This window comes from Amphiura filiformis, chromosome 7, assembly GCF_039555335.1.
Source record: "Amphiura filiformis chromosome 7, Afil_fr2py, whole genome shotgun sequence".
Taxonomy (NCBI): domain Eukaryota; kingdom Metazoa; phylum Echinodermata; class Ophiuroidea; order Amphilepidida; family Amphiuridae; genus Amphiura; species Amphiura filiformis.
The window spans coordinates 17,778,808-17,796,346 of NC_092634.1; the positions used below are offsets into that span (position 1 = coordinate 17,778,808).

At 35.9% G+C, this 17,539-nt stretch overlaps 1 protein-coding gene across 1 annotated transcript; it reads left to right on the forward strand.

Annotated features, from left to right (window-relative positions):
* Window positions 1-5,344: 5,344 nt before the first annotated feature.
* LOC140156826 (frizzled-9-like) lies at window positions 5,345-8,668 on the forward strand. The gene has a single exon (XM_072179820.1). The coding sequence runs from the start codon at window positions 6,684-6,686 to the stop codon at window positions 8,472-8,474; it is 1,791 nt and encodes a 596-aa protein (XP_072035921.1). The 5' UTR covers window positions 5,345-6,683; the 3' UTR covers window positions 8,475-8,668.
* The last annotated feature ends 8,871 nt before the right edge of the window (window positions 8,669-17,539 follow it).

Genomic DNA, 17,539 nt, shown 5'->3' on the forward strand with positions numbered 1-17,539 from the left:
TACTATTAAATGTAAACGGCAGCCATTGCATAGCATAACGGTACAAATGCATTTTAAACTGACTACTGCAACTTCAGATACAATATTTCATAAAATAAAGAAAAGGTTTGAATTCACGATTTTGTGGTATACAACCATGCAGGTGACGGGAAACCAAGCGGAACAGACATACACACAACCGATTTCAATGTTTACTCGATCGGTGTAAAATGTTGCCTGAGGCAGGGTAACCCATGATAAACATTCCTGTGCACTTGACTCCGTATACTATACATTGTATAGGCCGAATGTTTGAACTTGGGAGTTAGAAATAATATTTTAATTAATCCAACACAGTTGCAATTATAATTATTTTTTACTTTTTAAAAATCAAAATTCAAGTGAATTAACGCCTAACTTGCTTATTTATTCTTTATACTCTACTTATACTTTGATACTCAACTTATGCTTTACTTATACTTTAACTTTACTAATACTTTACTGATACTTTACTTATACTTTAACTTTACTTAAACTTATACTTTACCTATATTTTACTTATACTTTAACTTTACTTATACTTAACTGATACTTTACTTATACTTTAACTTTACTTAAACTTATACTTTACCTATATTTTACTTATACTTTACTTTATAACTTAAGTTTAATAGGCCTAACTTACTTCAACTTTATAACTTGAACTTACTTATAACTTACTTTTAATGTATCGAATTGATAATTAAAATCTAGTCAACTGAACTTACTACTTTTGACTGGCGACGTTTCACATTCTATCCTGGAGGCTTCCTCAAGCCGTCTGCTTTCTCGAAATCTCAAAAATAGCAAGTCCAGTTGACTAGATTTTAATTATCAATTTGATATTTTATGCCCTGAGAATAATACAAAAAATACTTTTAATGTACTTATAACGTATTTATAACGTACAGAGATGTGTTCTGTGGGTGTGTAATACTTGTCGTCAGCAGGAATGCGAACTGTGTGTAGGAAACATTAACGACACCATTAAGATAGATTGTGATAAAGGACCTAAAATTGATCCTTGTGGAACGCTACTTATATTCATATTTGCAAATGCCTACGGTATTGCAATAACTTATTGATAATTAATTTTCTATACTATAAGAGCTTGTGTAGTAACGTAACCCTCTCCTATTATGGGTTGTTGTCGAGTGGGAAGATTATTTAAAACAAAAACACATTAAACATAAACACTAAAAAGATGTCAGAATTTCTGGCGAAATCAATCACTTTGCCCCAAAATTATGATTCCATGTTTAGGTTTAAGGTTATATATGGGAAAATGTACTACTATTTAAGCTTGTTGGGATTGTATATTTAGGGTAATGTTTGGATTGGGTGGTGAGTTAGTGTTTTGTAAGGTTAATTTATAAAACCTGAATTTAAAAAAAAATTAACACATTTTGGTATCGGTATTGATTTAAAATGCTCAAAATTTATCCCTTTATTTTCAAGGCCTTTGGTTAAAACTTGTAATTTTTCGCACTGCGTTTTGATGAATTTTGAAAGAAGTTTCTTTTAAAATAATTGAATGAAAGAAATGTTTTCCGCCCACCCGCTCCTAATAATGTTGTAAGGTATATTTACAATATCACCAGCCGTGCTTAGAAACACTCTCGCTAAACAATAACCCGAAGGCTTGATACTCTACATTTTGTTTGGTATTCTTGTACCTAGCCCTGTGTTTGTGATTTGATCCTTGGCCCTCGGGTTACTTTGTGAGAACTTTAGAAGTTAGGGGTTTACTTTGATGATGCCAAGATTTAAGTTAATCCAAGTTTTCATTAAATATTAATGAATTTGCATTAACAAGAAATGAAGGAGATGTTAAGTTTAGATTACTAGTAGTACCTTACAGCGAGAGATTGTATTGAACCTTAAAATGCCAGGTCGTCATTTGGTCTTAAGTTTCTACCTTATCCGTTTCAAGGTGTTTTGAGTTAAGACACCTCGGAATGGTTCAATTGAACCATGAAAAACTTCTCCTCTTTGGTGACGAATATTATGTAGGCCTACATCATAACCATGACAGCTGCATTATTATTAGGCCTATTTACTGTTCTGGCTATTATTTATTAACCACATCAGTGACTAAGTTCGGTGTTCGGGGTTAGTTTTTCCTCATTTCTTTTCCAAACAATAGATATTAAAACAACAATTATATCGGTTTCTCAACCGGTAGACGGATTCTACAGATAATTATTCTACATATTTGGGCCTAATAGTAGCCTACTCTGCAATTATCATTTGCATTTTAGTCAATTATTTACAGCCCCAGACCATCGAGATAAAAATGCCCAGACCATTAACATAACGAATGGCTCCCAAATTTATCTTTTTGTGTCCGTACATTCAAAGATACTAAAAATACTTGTTTACTATCTTTGGTACATTTAGCACTAGTACTTCACCATTTCAAGGTACTAGGCCTGTGATATCCTAAAATAAATGATTTACTCCAGACTAGTTCATTGTCAACATGTGATATGGAGGGCAATGACCTCTCCTGGATCCCGTAAGTCAAATCTGTCAACAAAACTCTTACGTTAAGTGTACAAAACAAACACGTGAGTTTTCTTAAACTGAGGCGACATTCACACTTGTTACTTGCAAGTGAATATTTCAATTCAACCACTGATCTTCAAAACATTTGAAGATCTGTGATTCGACAAAATGGGATCAACTCAAGTACCATTTGGAAACTATTCTGGTTTCAGCTTTTATTTTCAAACCTATTAGGCGCTTTTCTTTGTAACCCCCTTTCCCTAAAAATATAACAACGAAAGAAGAAGCTTCACAGCGTTATTAGAACAGTTCTGAACAAATTTGAAAAGCATAATATTCCACTGTTTAGAAGTATAATACATTACCAACCCCCCCACACACACACACACACACCAATTTATTTCATAGAAAATACCAACACCCATTGATATCCCAACAGTTTATTGAATGGACTGCATTACGGCCGAGGACGCAAGTTCGACTCCTTTGCTTGAAGTCCTTGTCTGAAGTTAATCGATAAAAATATGCAGGCCATGTTGTATTTATTCATCTTGTTTTTTGTATATCATCATTTATTTATTCCAAGCGAAAATATGCTACTACATACCCTCTACAACTTATGACTGCATATCTTTAAGTGCCTGTTTTTGCTTTGTTTTTTCTTTTTCTTTTTCTTTTTCTTTTTCTTTTTCTTTTGGTTTTTCCTTTTTTTTCTTTTTCTTTTTTTTTTTTTTTTTTCTTTTTCTTTTTCTTTTTCTTTTGTTTTGTTTAGTTTTGTTTGTTTGATTTTTTTACAAGTTTACACAAATATTGACTAAGAGATGTTCAGATTTTCATTAAATTGTATTTTTACTGAAACCGGAAGCATCCGGCATAGTTAAGATAATTATCCTACTATGTTATTATCATTATTATTGTCTTATTAGATCAGCTTATACAAGCCAATTATCGTCAACCCCTGACCATTAAGGCATATCAGAACATTGAGTTCGATGATCCCTATTATATTATTATTAACAGAAGGTAATACTAAATAGAATTGATTCTCAAATCTAATGTAGTTATTTGTCTATCTGTTATTAAATTTGGTATTCCTGTCTTTTATTTAAATGGTATTCTTGTTTAATAAGTAGACGTCGCGACTGGAAGGATACTATGCCCAGTTGTAAACTTATTACCTACTTCATGCAATTATGAGATCAATACTATATCAATAACACACCTTTTTCCATTACATGAATTAAATCAACATATATTGATTCATTTTGTAATGTATCATTGCCGTGTGGATTTATGACAAGGACGAGTCACAGAGAAGATATCTCACCCTTCCCACAATGCTTTGCTTCCAGTTCATTTTGTACTGATTTGCTATCAAATACAACATGGGTTGAACAGAAAGTGAGTAAACGACTACGAGTTTATACTGAACGACATTACAGCTTAAATTTTGAAAACCCAAGAACTTGAGAAAAATTATCGTCATGATAACTGGAAGTGAATGATATAACATTAAAGAATTAAACAGCAGTGTAAACTTCATGCTCCAGGATCGCCGCCCCAGCAAGTATTCATACCACATGAATGTTGAATTTGAATTGAAGATGGAACTTTGCCAATACTGCACTGAATACCTCTGTTGATACACATGTATTGAACAATCTAAGGAACCACTGAGATTGATAACGCATGATGATTTGAGCCAAGTTGTAAAGTGATAAAAAAAGAACAAACAAATGTATATACCTCAATGGACAGAGCACACCCAGATCTTGCAAAATATGTTAATTTCATGACTATCGACCCATGTTTAGCCAGTCTATTCTTACCATGAAAACAAAGGCAACATGTACAAAGTATAAAAGAACAAGATTTGATGACATAAGGTGATGTGTCATGTTGCAAAGGATTTTGGGAAGGGTAAGATGTAACTATTGACAGAAGCTATTGTTGCTCATTTTGACAGATAAATTATCTATCTAATGTGAAACCTTGAAATGTGAAAAGATATAATCACTCAAAAATTGGTTGTGGCTCGCTCTTTTCCAACTTGGTTCTTTATCAGTAAAATTGCTTTATTTGGCTGTGTGGTGTGTGTGGTGTGAAGGCAGAATAATATCCACTTTTCATTCGTCGCTTGTAAATCCTTATTCTACTTTCAAAACCCTTTGTGTTTCAACATAAGTTTTGGACTAATCGAAGCCTGAAGACACTTACGGTTTTTTGTAATATTCGGTACTTTTTTATTCTCAAGCATGATTAGCTTCGGTGAATAACCTCAATAACAAAATCCGTGGACCTTTTCAAGTTATTCTTTATATATCGAAGACTGAACGGGGCTATCGGTTTAACCAGCTCAATAACTCGTCTATTGTGCGGTTTTACAATACGAGGCCAGTGGGCATTTTACACGGATCTCAGTGGATAGTTTAATTACAATGTTTTGAGCCTTTTCCCAACATGATCAATTCAATAACCAGATAACGCAAATTAAAAACAAACCGTAGAGAGGCTTTGAAGTGGTGTTATTCGCTGATGCATGGTGTAACTATTTTTATTTGCTTACTACTTTAGTGGCATTTTGTCATTCTGGTACTGTGTGCAGTCAGAAACAGTTCTGCATTTTTATGTACAAAAGTATACTTCATTTTCTACGGGCAAGTTGTGGATATTCTTTATTTGAAAAACAAAATGTAAACGACTACGAGTTACTGAACGACATTACAACTTGAGTTTTGAAAACCCAAGAACTTGAGAAAAATTATCGTCATGATATTAAACTGGAAGTGAATGGTGGTAACATTAAACAATTAAAACAGCAGTGTAAAGGATCGCCGCGCCAGCAAGTATTCATACTACATGAATATTGAATTTGAATTGAAGATGGAACTTTGCCAATACTGCACTGAATACCTCTGTTGATACACATCTATTGAACAATCTATTAAGAAACCACTGAGATTGATAAGCGCATGATGATTTGAGCCAAGTTGTAAAGTGATAAAAAAAAGAACAAACAATTTAATCGTATAATTACACAAAGAAGTTATGTTGTGCGCTCCTAACAATCTATGTTTGTTCTTCTTAACATTAATATCTTCACTTGTGTGTCAGCGATTGGAAAATTATACAGCGAGCAATTCATTGAGATTGTGTGATGACCTGCTTTTTAATAGTTTAACAGCCAGGTAAACTAATTTATATGGCTTTACTCTATAGCCCACTGTGGGCGGAGTTAAACAATATTTTATGAGAAACACTCTTACAGCCTAGCTATCCAAGGTCTCAAAGGTAATGCGTTTCTCAGCCAGCCTGGTCTGCCGTTGTATTGCTTCAGTTTACAACAACCCCATGTTTTCAATACGACATTCGCGGTGTGTGTGGATACCAGCTACACAAAAGAGCAAAAGGATTGTTACTGTATCTGAAATTGAATCAAATCCAATGCTGGACTGGTACTTCCATTTCACATTACTAATATAATAAGGTTGCAAGAGTTCACCACAGTGCACGGGAACTTGGTAATAAATGTATTAGCTGCGAGTGGGCCAATTCTACGCGAGTGGTAAGGAGCTCATACTGAGCCCCGGCGGACACAGTTGCGCGTCAGCAATTGGTTGAGTTGAATTCACCGCAAGAGTTTTACTTCAGTAATCTGTACTACTTGGAAAGACAGCTGTAATGGTGGCTACATATTCATCACATTTGCCAAAACATTAGTTTTACTATTTGACTTCGATCTATTGAAAATAAAAAACCAGCTCGTAAAACAGTGTTGTTTAAAGTGTACACACTCCACTCGATGAGTTTTTCATGCATGAGAGGATTAGCATCGCATTATACATTGACTTGTATGCTGAAGAACGCGGTATGTACAAAGGAATTATATGCCTATCGCCATCCAAATACGCCTGGAGTGATTGTAAAGTGTGCTTATATATAACCAAAAGTCCACTATACAACTATACAAGTACGTTTTAAATGAACCAGTGAATGAATAGTACTTGAGGAAAGCTGATCGGGACACTTGTTCTTTTCAACGGCACAACGACTTCATTTGCACAGTTTCTGTCTCAAATGTGATACACGTGTGTGTTTATCCTGAAACATATTACTATTTTGGTGGAACTATAATACTAAACATACACAGCAGCAACATGGAACCAAGGTGGTGGATATATATTTTAGTGTTTTCGAATGCCTGCTTTATAGCGTGTTGTACCGCATTACAACAACCGAGTCGACAAGGGCAGTGTGAAAGGATTACTATTCAAATGTGTGTTGGAATTGGATATAACATGACCAGAATGCCCAATTTCTTTGGACATACATCTCAGAGCGAAGCAGCACCATTAATACACGAATTTATGCCGTTAGTTCACTATGGTTGTCATGACCATTTGTTATTTTTCTTATGTTCTCTTTACGCTCCTATGTGTTCAGAGCAAGTTGACATGATTATTCCGGCATGTCGACCGATGTGTGAAGACGTGAGAGCAAGTTGTGCACCAGTCATGGAGAGATTCGACTTCAGATGGCCTGAAAGTATGGATTGTTCTAAACTTCCACGAAGTAAAGATCGTAGCAATCTGTGTATGGTAGCACCCAACACTTCTGAAAATGTACCAGATGGTACAGATTATCCAGGACGACAACCTGAGAATGCAGCAGGTCGTCCACAAGATGAACCTCCGCCACCAACTCAATCTCCAACGAATGAACATTGTGATAACCCGGATAGGTTTGTGTACCTTGTCCAGACAAACTCGTGCGCCCCAAGATGTGACAGAGATGTGTACTTCCAACAGAACGACAAAGACTTCGCTATGCTCTGGATTGGTATCTGGTCCGTTCTCTGCTTCATATGTACCACTCTTACCGTCCTAACATTCCTCATAGATCGTGCTAGATTTAAATATCCTGAAAGACCTATCATCTTTATTTCCATGTGCTACATGATGTACTCTATCGCTTATATCATTCGTCTAATCACAGCCAAAATAGGACCAATAATTGCTTGTGATAGAACCCCCAAACCAGATAACGAACTCTTCCTGATACAGGAGGGTCTAGAAAGCACAGGGTGTACCATCGTATTCTTAATCCAGTACTATTTTTACATGGCAAGTTCAATATGGTGGGTGGTTCTCACTATTTCTTGGTTCCTTAGTGCTGGTATGAAATGGGGGTATGAAGCCATTGCAGCTTACAGCAGTTACTACCATTTGGTTGCTTGGGCGTTACCTGCTTTAAAGACCATAATTGTTTTAACTCTTCGCAGAATGGATGGCGATGAACTTACTGGAATGTGTTACGTAGGAAACCAAGACATTGGAGCTCTCACTGGCTTTGTCTTAGCCCCTCTATTCATATATTTCGCCATTGGAACACTATTTATAGTATCCGGCTTCGTTTACATGTTTCGTATAAGGAAAGTCATGAAAAGTGGTGGCACAAACATTGACAAACTTGAAAAATTAATGGTGCGAATAGGTGTATTTTCAGTACTATACACGGTACCAGCTACTTGTGTGATAGCGTGTTATTTTTATCAACGTGCAAATATGTTATATTGGGAAGTTGCTGCAAAGTTGAATCGGTGCAGACCAAACGGGGACTGTATCATGGATTTTAGTATCCCTTCTGTACCAGTACTTTTAGTAAAAACTTTTATGCAATTAGTTGTCGGAATAACTTGTGCCATGTGGGTATGCAGTACAAAAACAGTTCAATCGTGGCACGAATTTTTCAGTAGAATGATTGGATCACCACAAAGAAAAACCGCTGTTGCAATTAGTACGAACTATCCACCTGCCCCGACTCAAAGTAGCAACTCGATGCTGAATAAACTCAAGTATACAAGAACTCCAACCAAAATACCACCATCGGTTCCAGAATCGACTGTCGGAGGAGCAAGTAGTATGAATGGAACTGGAGCGATTGTTTGATAAAACAAACAAACAAACTTAACATAATTCACAGACGTTTTAATCAAATTAAGAAGAAAAACATAATATTTTGATGATGAAATCTGACTGTTCATGATCTAAAGAATGAATTATGATTATGAGTGCCTGCGGTGATCGAGAATTGCAGTCTCTTTATTCTATTAAAAGGATTAAAATTCTACAATGTCTACACAATATATACACACAAAAAAAGAATGATTTTATTATCCTCAGAGTCAAATCGATAAATAATGAGCATTAGCAGGCATTCCACGACCATAAAGTTATAAGCAGTGGTGGCGGGGGGGGGGGGGCAACTTTCAAGGAGAGGGGGAGTAAAAATGGACGAAAAAAAGTCCCAAAAGGCGTAAATATCTTATCAGGGCGGCCAGCATGGGGGGGCAGACTTCGAAAGGAGGCACCTCCCCCTCGTCCCTCCCTTGGCTACATGTACACCACTGTTTATACAAATTCCTCTCAGGGCATTTTGTTTCATCCCAGATTTCTTTAATTTTCAGAATGGCAATTTGCCAGCGAAGTGTTACGTGTAATCCGATCACTATGTCAACTGGATCACGCTTTTGAGTTCTGCACCACGATCGAAATGATCGCAGCACAAAGTCTGTGGTATACATGTACTACCAATATTCCATAAGGTGCGTGATCCAGTTACCAAGGAGTTATGTAACCTCTTCGCTGGCGAATTGAGAGTAAGCAATACTTGAGAGGAATTACATGCTAAGTTGTGATATGAATTTTTATGAACCACAAATTTATTGAAACAATATTAAAATTGTTGCTTGTAGGCCTACATAGGATAAGTTATGTTATATATATTATAGTGTTATTATGCACTTAAATAAAATCGAATGTCTAATTGATCAAGCCTCAATCTGATTCTGATCTCGATAAAATTAAATACGGTCATGAACATTAAAGATGCATGGTGCATGAACCGTTCATGAGCCGTTTTGTCTTGATGTGAAAGTCTTGGTTTTCTCAAATGAAGTGAAAATTAATAGAATTATAGGCCCTATCTGTTAAGGTGGTGCTACACCCCCTGATAAATTTTGTGTTTAATTTAAGTAATTTTGCATTTTTCTCAAAAAATGACAAACAAAAGTTATGTATATTATAGGGGCAAGGAATCCAATTACTTCACTGAAATTTCAGTGATTCAAGACAAGTGGTTCATTATTAAGAAATTAGGTAGGGGCCTACATTCTAGCGGTACCTCTTTTCTATTATAAATAACGTACCGCTTGTCTGTAATTCACTGAAATTCCAGTGTAGTAACCAAGGCTAACTGGATTCCTTGGCCCTATATAATATACATAACTTTTGTTACCAGTGTGTTATTATTTTTTGAGAAAAATGCAAAAATAGTCACAAATTTATCAAGGGGTGTATACATGTACCACCTTTTAAGGTGTTATTCTTATTGTCCTCAAATAACTCGAAATACCAGTCAAAGAAATACATTTAACACTAGTTGGAAAGGTTGAACACATTATGTTCAAATTAATAAACAATATGCACCGTCAACAAAACATAAACAAGGCTCATACGTTATGTATATTTTCAGTCCCGATTTGAATTTGGTCTGTTTGTGAATCGATAAAGTATTTCAATAAACCTTTCTTTTCCAGTCGAAATAATGTCGATTGATCACATGATGAAGGTCACCTGTACTAAATTGTCAATAACAATTATGATAATTAGGCCCTGTGATATTAATAAGGAAGAAAAAGATTTAATCTTACAGTGCAATTTTCGGGGTCATTTCATATACAGTGCACTCAGTTTACTTTTGAGAACCTATGGATAATGAAACTGAACATGTACAAAATACCGGTATAGCCTATGCTCGCGGTATTGCTTTCAGACACACATCTGAGTCAAAAACAAAACGTAATTTTTTAAGTATAATAGTAAGATGGTTAAATGTTTGATGCCTTCCAATACAAGTAAACACAAAATGATTTCCTGTCTGGTTAGGGTATAATTTAAAGTTTTAATAACGTTTCAAAACCATTTTTGAAAACAGTTGCATAGTGTTTCATTCATACCGATTGTGGAGGTTGTCGTTTTCACAATAAAACAGAAAATTATAGACCTGTATCGTAATTATGCATGGTTAGTGTTTACTTACTATATTCATACTGAATCAGTTTGGTACAGGTTGTACAAGAAAATAACCACAAACAGCAACTACATTTGCACCTGAGCCTTTTTTAAGGTAACCAAATTTTGTGCCTGCATCACATTTTCAAACTAAATGAAGCTCATTTTATATGATCTGACTCACTGTGGAAACAATAGCCCCATGGTGACTGTTTGAATTAAGGTAGCGCTATTGGATAAAGATTTTTTTTTCTAATTTAAATATGTGAAAGTCCATGCTCTTTATTTTTGGCAATGCAGTGTTGGCGGGTAATTTTCTGTTATATGCATGAGTTATAACTTATATACAAAGATAAGTTACAGATACAGGAGGTACATGGTACTGGAACTTGGTACATGTACATGGATACAGGATAGCACACAAGAAGTGCAATAAACGTAGGGGAGAGCGGGGAGTGTTCGCCCTAGGGGTAGGTACGCCCACCCCTTGTTTCTCAGCACTACGGCTTTCGGGGAATTTGATGATGGCAAAATTAGGTGACATAGGTCACTATAGACTTCTCATATTAGCTACGCGACATATAGGGACGTGTTCGTCGAACTGCAGCCAAAACAAAAAATTACACCAAAACGTAATTTTTCTTGCATTAATAATGTTGTATTATCATTGATACATAAATACAGATGGTTTTAATGGAAATCTGTATTTGGAACATATGGGATTTGTAAAAGATTTAATGCAGTTATAAACTCCTTATTCGATTTGTATTTTGCATACCCTGAAGAAAATACAAAAATGTGCACAAGGGGCACGTTCGCCCTTTTGAGGATGGGGCATGTTCGCCCCATATCTTCCCCGGGCGGACTTACCCCAAACTGGAGGGCGGACATGCCCCATTAGCGTATTATGCAAAATATTGATAATTAAACCATTAAACAAGGTAAAACTACTGAAAAGCATGTTTTTTAAAGTTATGTGGTATCAGTATTACTCATACCACCGTTTATGTCCGAATCCATAATCCCCCCGAAGTTGTAAACATGATACGTTTAAGCTCACTTTGGACCCCTACATTTTATCCTGACCCGACCCCTGCAACAAATTTAGTGATTCCCCAGAAGAGAATGAATGCCCTGTATACTCTTGCTAAATGTGTACATTGAATATGTTATTATTACGCAATGTTTAAACCTTTTTTGTGATTAGGGTGAACTTACCCCACCATATGTGCGAACCTGCCCCAATATGGGGCAAGTTCGCCACTTTGAAAAACTTTTTGTTTGCTCTATCCTGTTGCTATTGTAAGGCCTATAGTTCTGGGATTGTGGTCGTATATAGCTAAGACATAGGGCTTTCACATGGGCTAATCAGGTCATCCCTAACTTTAACATTGACATCGCTAGGCGGGTCAGAAAAAAATAGGGCGAACACTCCCCGCTCTCCCCTACGGTTGCGTTTGGCAAATTTGCATAATTAATTAGGGCCCTAAATCCCTAATCAACTTTTCTAATTAGTGGCCCTAATTAATTAATGTAGACCTGCTAAGAATACGCGATTTTGGAGGCCAAAAAACGCACCCGAATTTCCAAAAAACGCAAAAATCCGCGATTTCCCGCCAAAAACGCAAAATCTTCTTCTTTTTTTTGGCGATTTTTAATTTCTTTTCGCGGATTTTCTATATTATTGCAAATAACGCAATTGCGTATTCTTAGCAGCCCTAAATTAATGCAAATTGAAATTTGCCAAACACCGTAATTTTGTAGCATCTTGTGCGTACTACCCATTTACCATGCCTCACCATAGCTCTTTTAATTGTATCTGAAAACTTTACTTTGTATAATTCATGCATGTATTAGAAAATTATCTGGGAACTGGACTTACCAAAAATATAGAAAATAAAAAGAAAGTTCTTGCCAATTTCTTGGTTTCGCGCCATTTAGACAGGCCACATATCGAGAACCGAATGTGCGAATGAAACAAATTTTCAGTTTTGTAATCTACAAGGCAAGAGCTTTAAATTGAAAGAAATCTAAATTTGTGCATTAGCCAACATTTTTAGGTTCTTGAAAAAAATTAAGCATGTTCAAACGGTGCATCTCTATCTCTACATGATATGACTTTATACTCTAGTAAAGAGTGAAAAACTCACTACCCAAAAGAACGATTCACAAAGCCACTCAAAAAAGAGTGAAAGTTTTTAACTTTAAAACTACTCTAAAGAGTGAAAACCACTCTAAAAGAGTCAATTTTAAATCTTTCAAGGAGTTAAATGAAGGATAACTCTAATAACGTGTTGTCCTTCGTTTAACTCCTTGAGCGAGTTGAAATTCAGTCTTTTAGAGTGGTTTCACTCTATTTTTTAGTGTTCTTAAAGTTAAAAAACACCTTTCACTTTTTTTTTTGAGTGGTTTTATAAGTGACTCACTCTTTTGGGGAATGAGTTTTTCACTCTTTCTTATTTACATTTAGATACCAACAATATGCGTGACTTTGGAATAAATTATGTGCACATGTTTTTGTCTAAAGTTTCATTTTCACACGGTCGCCATACCACCACAAGTCAATGCACTTACCATGCTTACACAAATGAGGTATCAACATGTTCAGGACATATAAAATTGGAGCTTCTTTTTGCTATTTCAGTTTGAAAAAAAAAATTGATGAACACATTTTGAGTCATAGTTACTTTTAGTGATATGTTTGTTTCTGTTTGTAGTGTCTTGTCTTGCTCTTTGAGTGTATACATGTGGTTCAACATCAGATCAGGCCTGAGCTGCGTACTGTTTACCACTTCCACAACCAGCAGAGCAAAGTGTCCAGTCCATGAGAAAAGTAGCCTCCCATATCAAACAACATGTGTACATGTAGGACTCTGGTTCAAGTGTTGGAATGGCTGCAAACACTAAGGTGGAAGATCTACCTGCACACCATACCGTGGTACGCAGACATTTTTACGACAAATTTTGCGACAAGAGAACATATGTTAACCTGTAACAAAACAAACAGACGGCTTGAATTAGTCTTGAAATGTACCATTAACGTTGCTAAATAGCATCTGCCTGGAGTAATCAACTTTGATCCTGACCTCCCTATAGCTCCCTGTATACGGGTCATACCTCAAAATTATGTAGGCCCTACTTGAAATTGACACTGATGAACGGTGCGACCCAGACTTTTTTATTCAAATTTAGACCCCTATTATGTTAATTATCTAATAACAATAACAAGATTTTTGAGGGTGACAAGCAGAAAATCGCAGTTTTCTTGTTTGTATTTTTGATTTTATATTTCCAACTACTTACATTGCAATGTACTATGTAAATAAAAAATCCGTTTAAAAGGACTGTGCAGCGACGACAAGTTTTATGCACTCCATGTCAAGTCAACACATTTATAGCATGATTTTAAAAATAGCAAAATCTGAGCCCACCAAACTTCTTAAAAGAAGTTTCTTAAATTGCCTTGGTGGGCTCAGATTTTGCTATTTTTAAAATAATTAGTTGCATTTGTTTGCTATCCCGTGAGAAACTAACACATACCCAGCGATAAATTCCAATTCCATTCCGTTTTCAATCCAAAAAATGACCGGCTAGCCCATTTTTCTTTTGTGTTTTAAACTTATATTGTTTTCTAAGCCTTAGTACAAAAACGTATCTATTCTGACCCTGCAAGCTGCAAGTTGATCTATCAATATATCATATCTATAATTGTTCAAGTGTGTTTAATTATAGGTTTCAGGATTCCATAATTTCCAAGGATCTTGATATGTACGCGCCATGATATTGATAAAAAAATTTGTTTTGTAAACACGTATTTACAAATAGGCTATATAAAAGTTGTAAGTTGTCAAGTTGAAACCAGCTTAGTTCTGTATGCCTTTCTTGTATTTTTGAAATACCAGAAAGGAGAAATGTAAATACTATTTCAACTCTTGCAATTGTTGTGGATGTCTTTGTTGCATTGCATTAAGGCCCTGGCTTGTACACTTGAACTTGGTGCGCAGGCCTACATTGTATTCTTGATTCTAAATCCCTTAATTCGGTTCGGTCAAAATTACAACAATAATAATCTTTTGACACGACTCGATGACTGTACATGTATCAGAACTCTTACAAGCTGCCTTTATGTTAAGTTTTTTGGTAGCAAATTTCTGATATTATTTTGGATTTCTGTCAAGCATATCAAAATTCTGGCATGCATGCCAAGTACATGTGCAATGGCATATCGTGGCAAAGGTATGATCTTTTACTAAGTTTAGACCAGCAAATATTGAATATGTCTGTTTTATTTAATTCAAGCATGGAAATCGGTCAGACATCAGTAAATTCCACGCACACAATTTTCCGACATTATTTTACAGTATTTTACAAATTAGGCCTACAGGCTTTTCAGTACATCCAATGTTCCAAATTAATATTACATTGTAGCCTACATATATCACGTTTTATCTTTATTTTGAACTTCTTGAGAAATCTTTTTAAATACTAGGTGTGTCAAAAGGGGAATTTCTACTTCAGTACTTGTGCATGTATCTTCATTATTTCACGGTAAATGTGTTTTTGCGGTTAAGGTCAAGGGTAGGACCTATAGAACACAAAAGTTTAGCTATTGTTTTGTACTGTATTTTTTGGTTTAAAACCTCAAGACCGACTAAAAACATATCATTTTCAGCTCAAAGAGTATGGATAACAATCATAACATCCAGGACTATACATGGTAAAAAAGTCCTTTCCGACCATGTCATGCGTATTATGATTATTACACATAGTCTTGTTGAAAAGTCTGGAATTTTGTTACTTATGTCTGATTAAATTCTCATATGAATGAAGTTGTTTTTGCAACTGGCATGCAATGAATTGTGAACTACAACAAATTGATATTGATATCGCAGCGTGAGAATGAGACCAACAAAGGCTGCCACATACAAATCTTTCTTTTACAGTCTTCTCAAACTGACTTGCCAATAATCATGATAATTGTTGTTTGTGATCATGTTATTTTTGAAAATCTAATACTCTAACTAAAATTTTGCTACTCACTTGGATACGTTGCTGCCGATATCAATCAGATGCCTAAATGAAGTTCGACTGGTATCGGACGCAACGTATTAGCAAAATGAGTTACAAAATAATTTTACAGTATTCACTATGGACCACAAGAGCCTCATCCCAATGGCATAGTCCAATAACCTCAATGACCTCAAGTTGCAGAGTGTGAGTTTTTGTACCCAAATTTTCAGAGGTCATTCAACGGATATACCGTATGTATGTATTGGGGTTAAAGAACTGTGCCCTGATAGACGAGCATGTTGTGGATCCTAGTGATTACTAGATTAATTTCAACTTCAAGCATAATGTTTAAAACTACTGGATGAATAATCTACACCACGATGTTAAATGCTAAATGTATTAGTACTGGGAATTATGAACTTTCAGTAGTACTAGAAATTACAGGATGAGTACAAAAGTGCAAAATTGTAAAAAGGTTAAGCTGAATTTATACTCAATCGCTTTTGCAGAAAAGCGATTTTCACGCATGCTCAATGTTTACTTACATTTCCAGAGCGTCAAGCCGATCAATCGATTCAAATCGCTGAGGCAAAAACGACATCGCTTTTGCAAGTTGAAGAAATCTCAACATCCCAGCGATATCGCTTGACACGTGAATGCGTCAACCAATCATATACAACCATCTGAATCTATTATTTTGCCAATTAATTTACCTTTCTCGATTATTAATTTTTGGCGATGAATTAATTCAAAGCAATAATTATTGACAGCAACTGATGTTTTAAAAATGTATTTTGTGGCATTTAGAATATTTTAATTGTCGTCTGCAATCGCTATCGCTGTGATAAGTATAAATGCAAAAGCGACGAGCGATGCATCGCAAAATTCGGCGATTGCAAATCGTTTTTTCAAAAGCGATTAATCGCATCGCTCGGCGATCGAGTATAAATTCAGCTTAAGAAATTGTTCTGTTCCCTGACTATTGTGAGCGCGGAGCTCAGCTCGTGCCTCGAAGCGCGAAGCGCACACATTGCTGGCCCAGTTGCAGTATAAGCCCAGACATGAGTATAAGGTAGACTGCTGCCCTCAGTCGTCAACCGTCTGGATTGACGACTGAGAAAACTACGTGGAAAAAAAGTGACGGATTTTGCAACAGGATTCCTGTGGCATAGAGCATGCGCAGTTGTGTCCAAATTGACCTTTTGACCGAGTTTGTTGTTTTTAGAAGTTCAGAGCGCGATCTTGTCACAGCGGCGCGGTACAGCGACGCGGTACGCGGGCGCCGCTAGTCAGTCGCGCTACGGCGCACAACTGAAGTCGCAATGAATAGTTTGCAGAAGTCCGTCATGATATTGGCTGTAAGATAATCAGTCGTCACTACGAAGCATACACAGTACATGCGAAGTGTAGACGGCTGATTGGAATTAGTCTAAGTATAAGGTAGGCCCCCCTACATTGTATTAAATGGCATTGCTACAAAAAAAGTTCGGTTTTGTAGATTGACATTTCTTCAGCGTTCCGCATTTTCACCCTGTATATTAGTATTTGAGAAGATATTTTTGGGGCACTTTTCATACACTAAGCCCCCGCCCCCGCCCTTCAGTTGAAAGAACATTAAACTTAAAGGCAGCTATTTAGTCCTTCTTTGCAGATATGACTGTTTTGCACATATTTGATTATCTATTCTTTGTGACCATCAAAGTATTAAAAGTTCAAAGGCAAAACCAGTGGTAAAGAAAGTAATTCAACCATGATATCTACTGTCGGCAAAATTACACGTGTTCTGCAATATTGCAATAGATAGAGATTTATTGTGTGATGACAATTGTGTACACAAATTGAAATTCACTACATAGAAATAAATAAAGGAATGAAAGAAAAAAGATATTTGAGTCTGTTTGTGATATATTACTAGTCCATTCTGTGTGTTC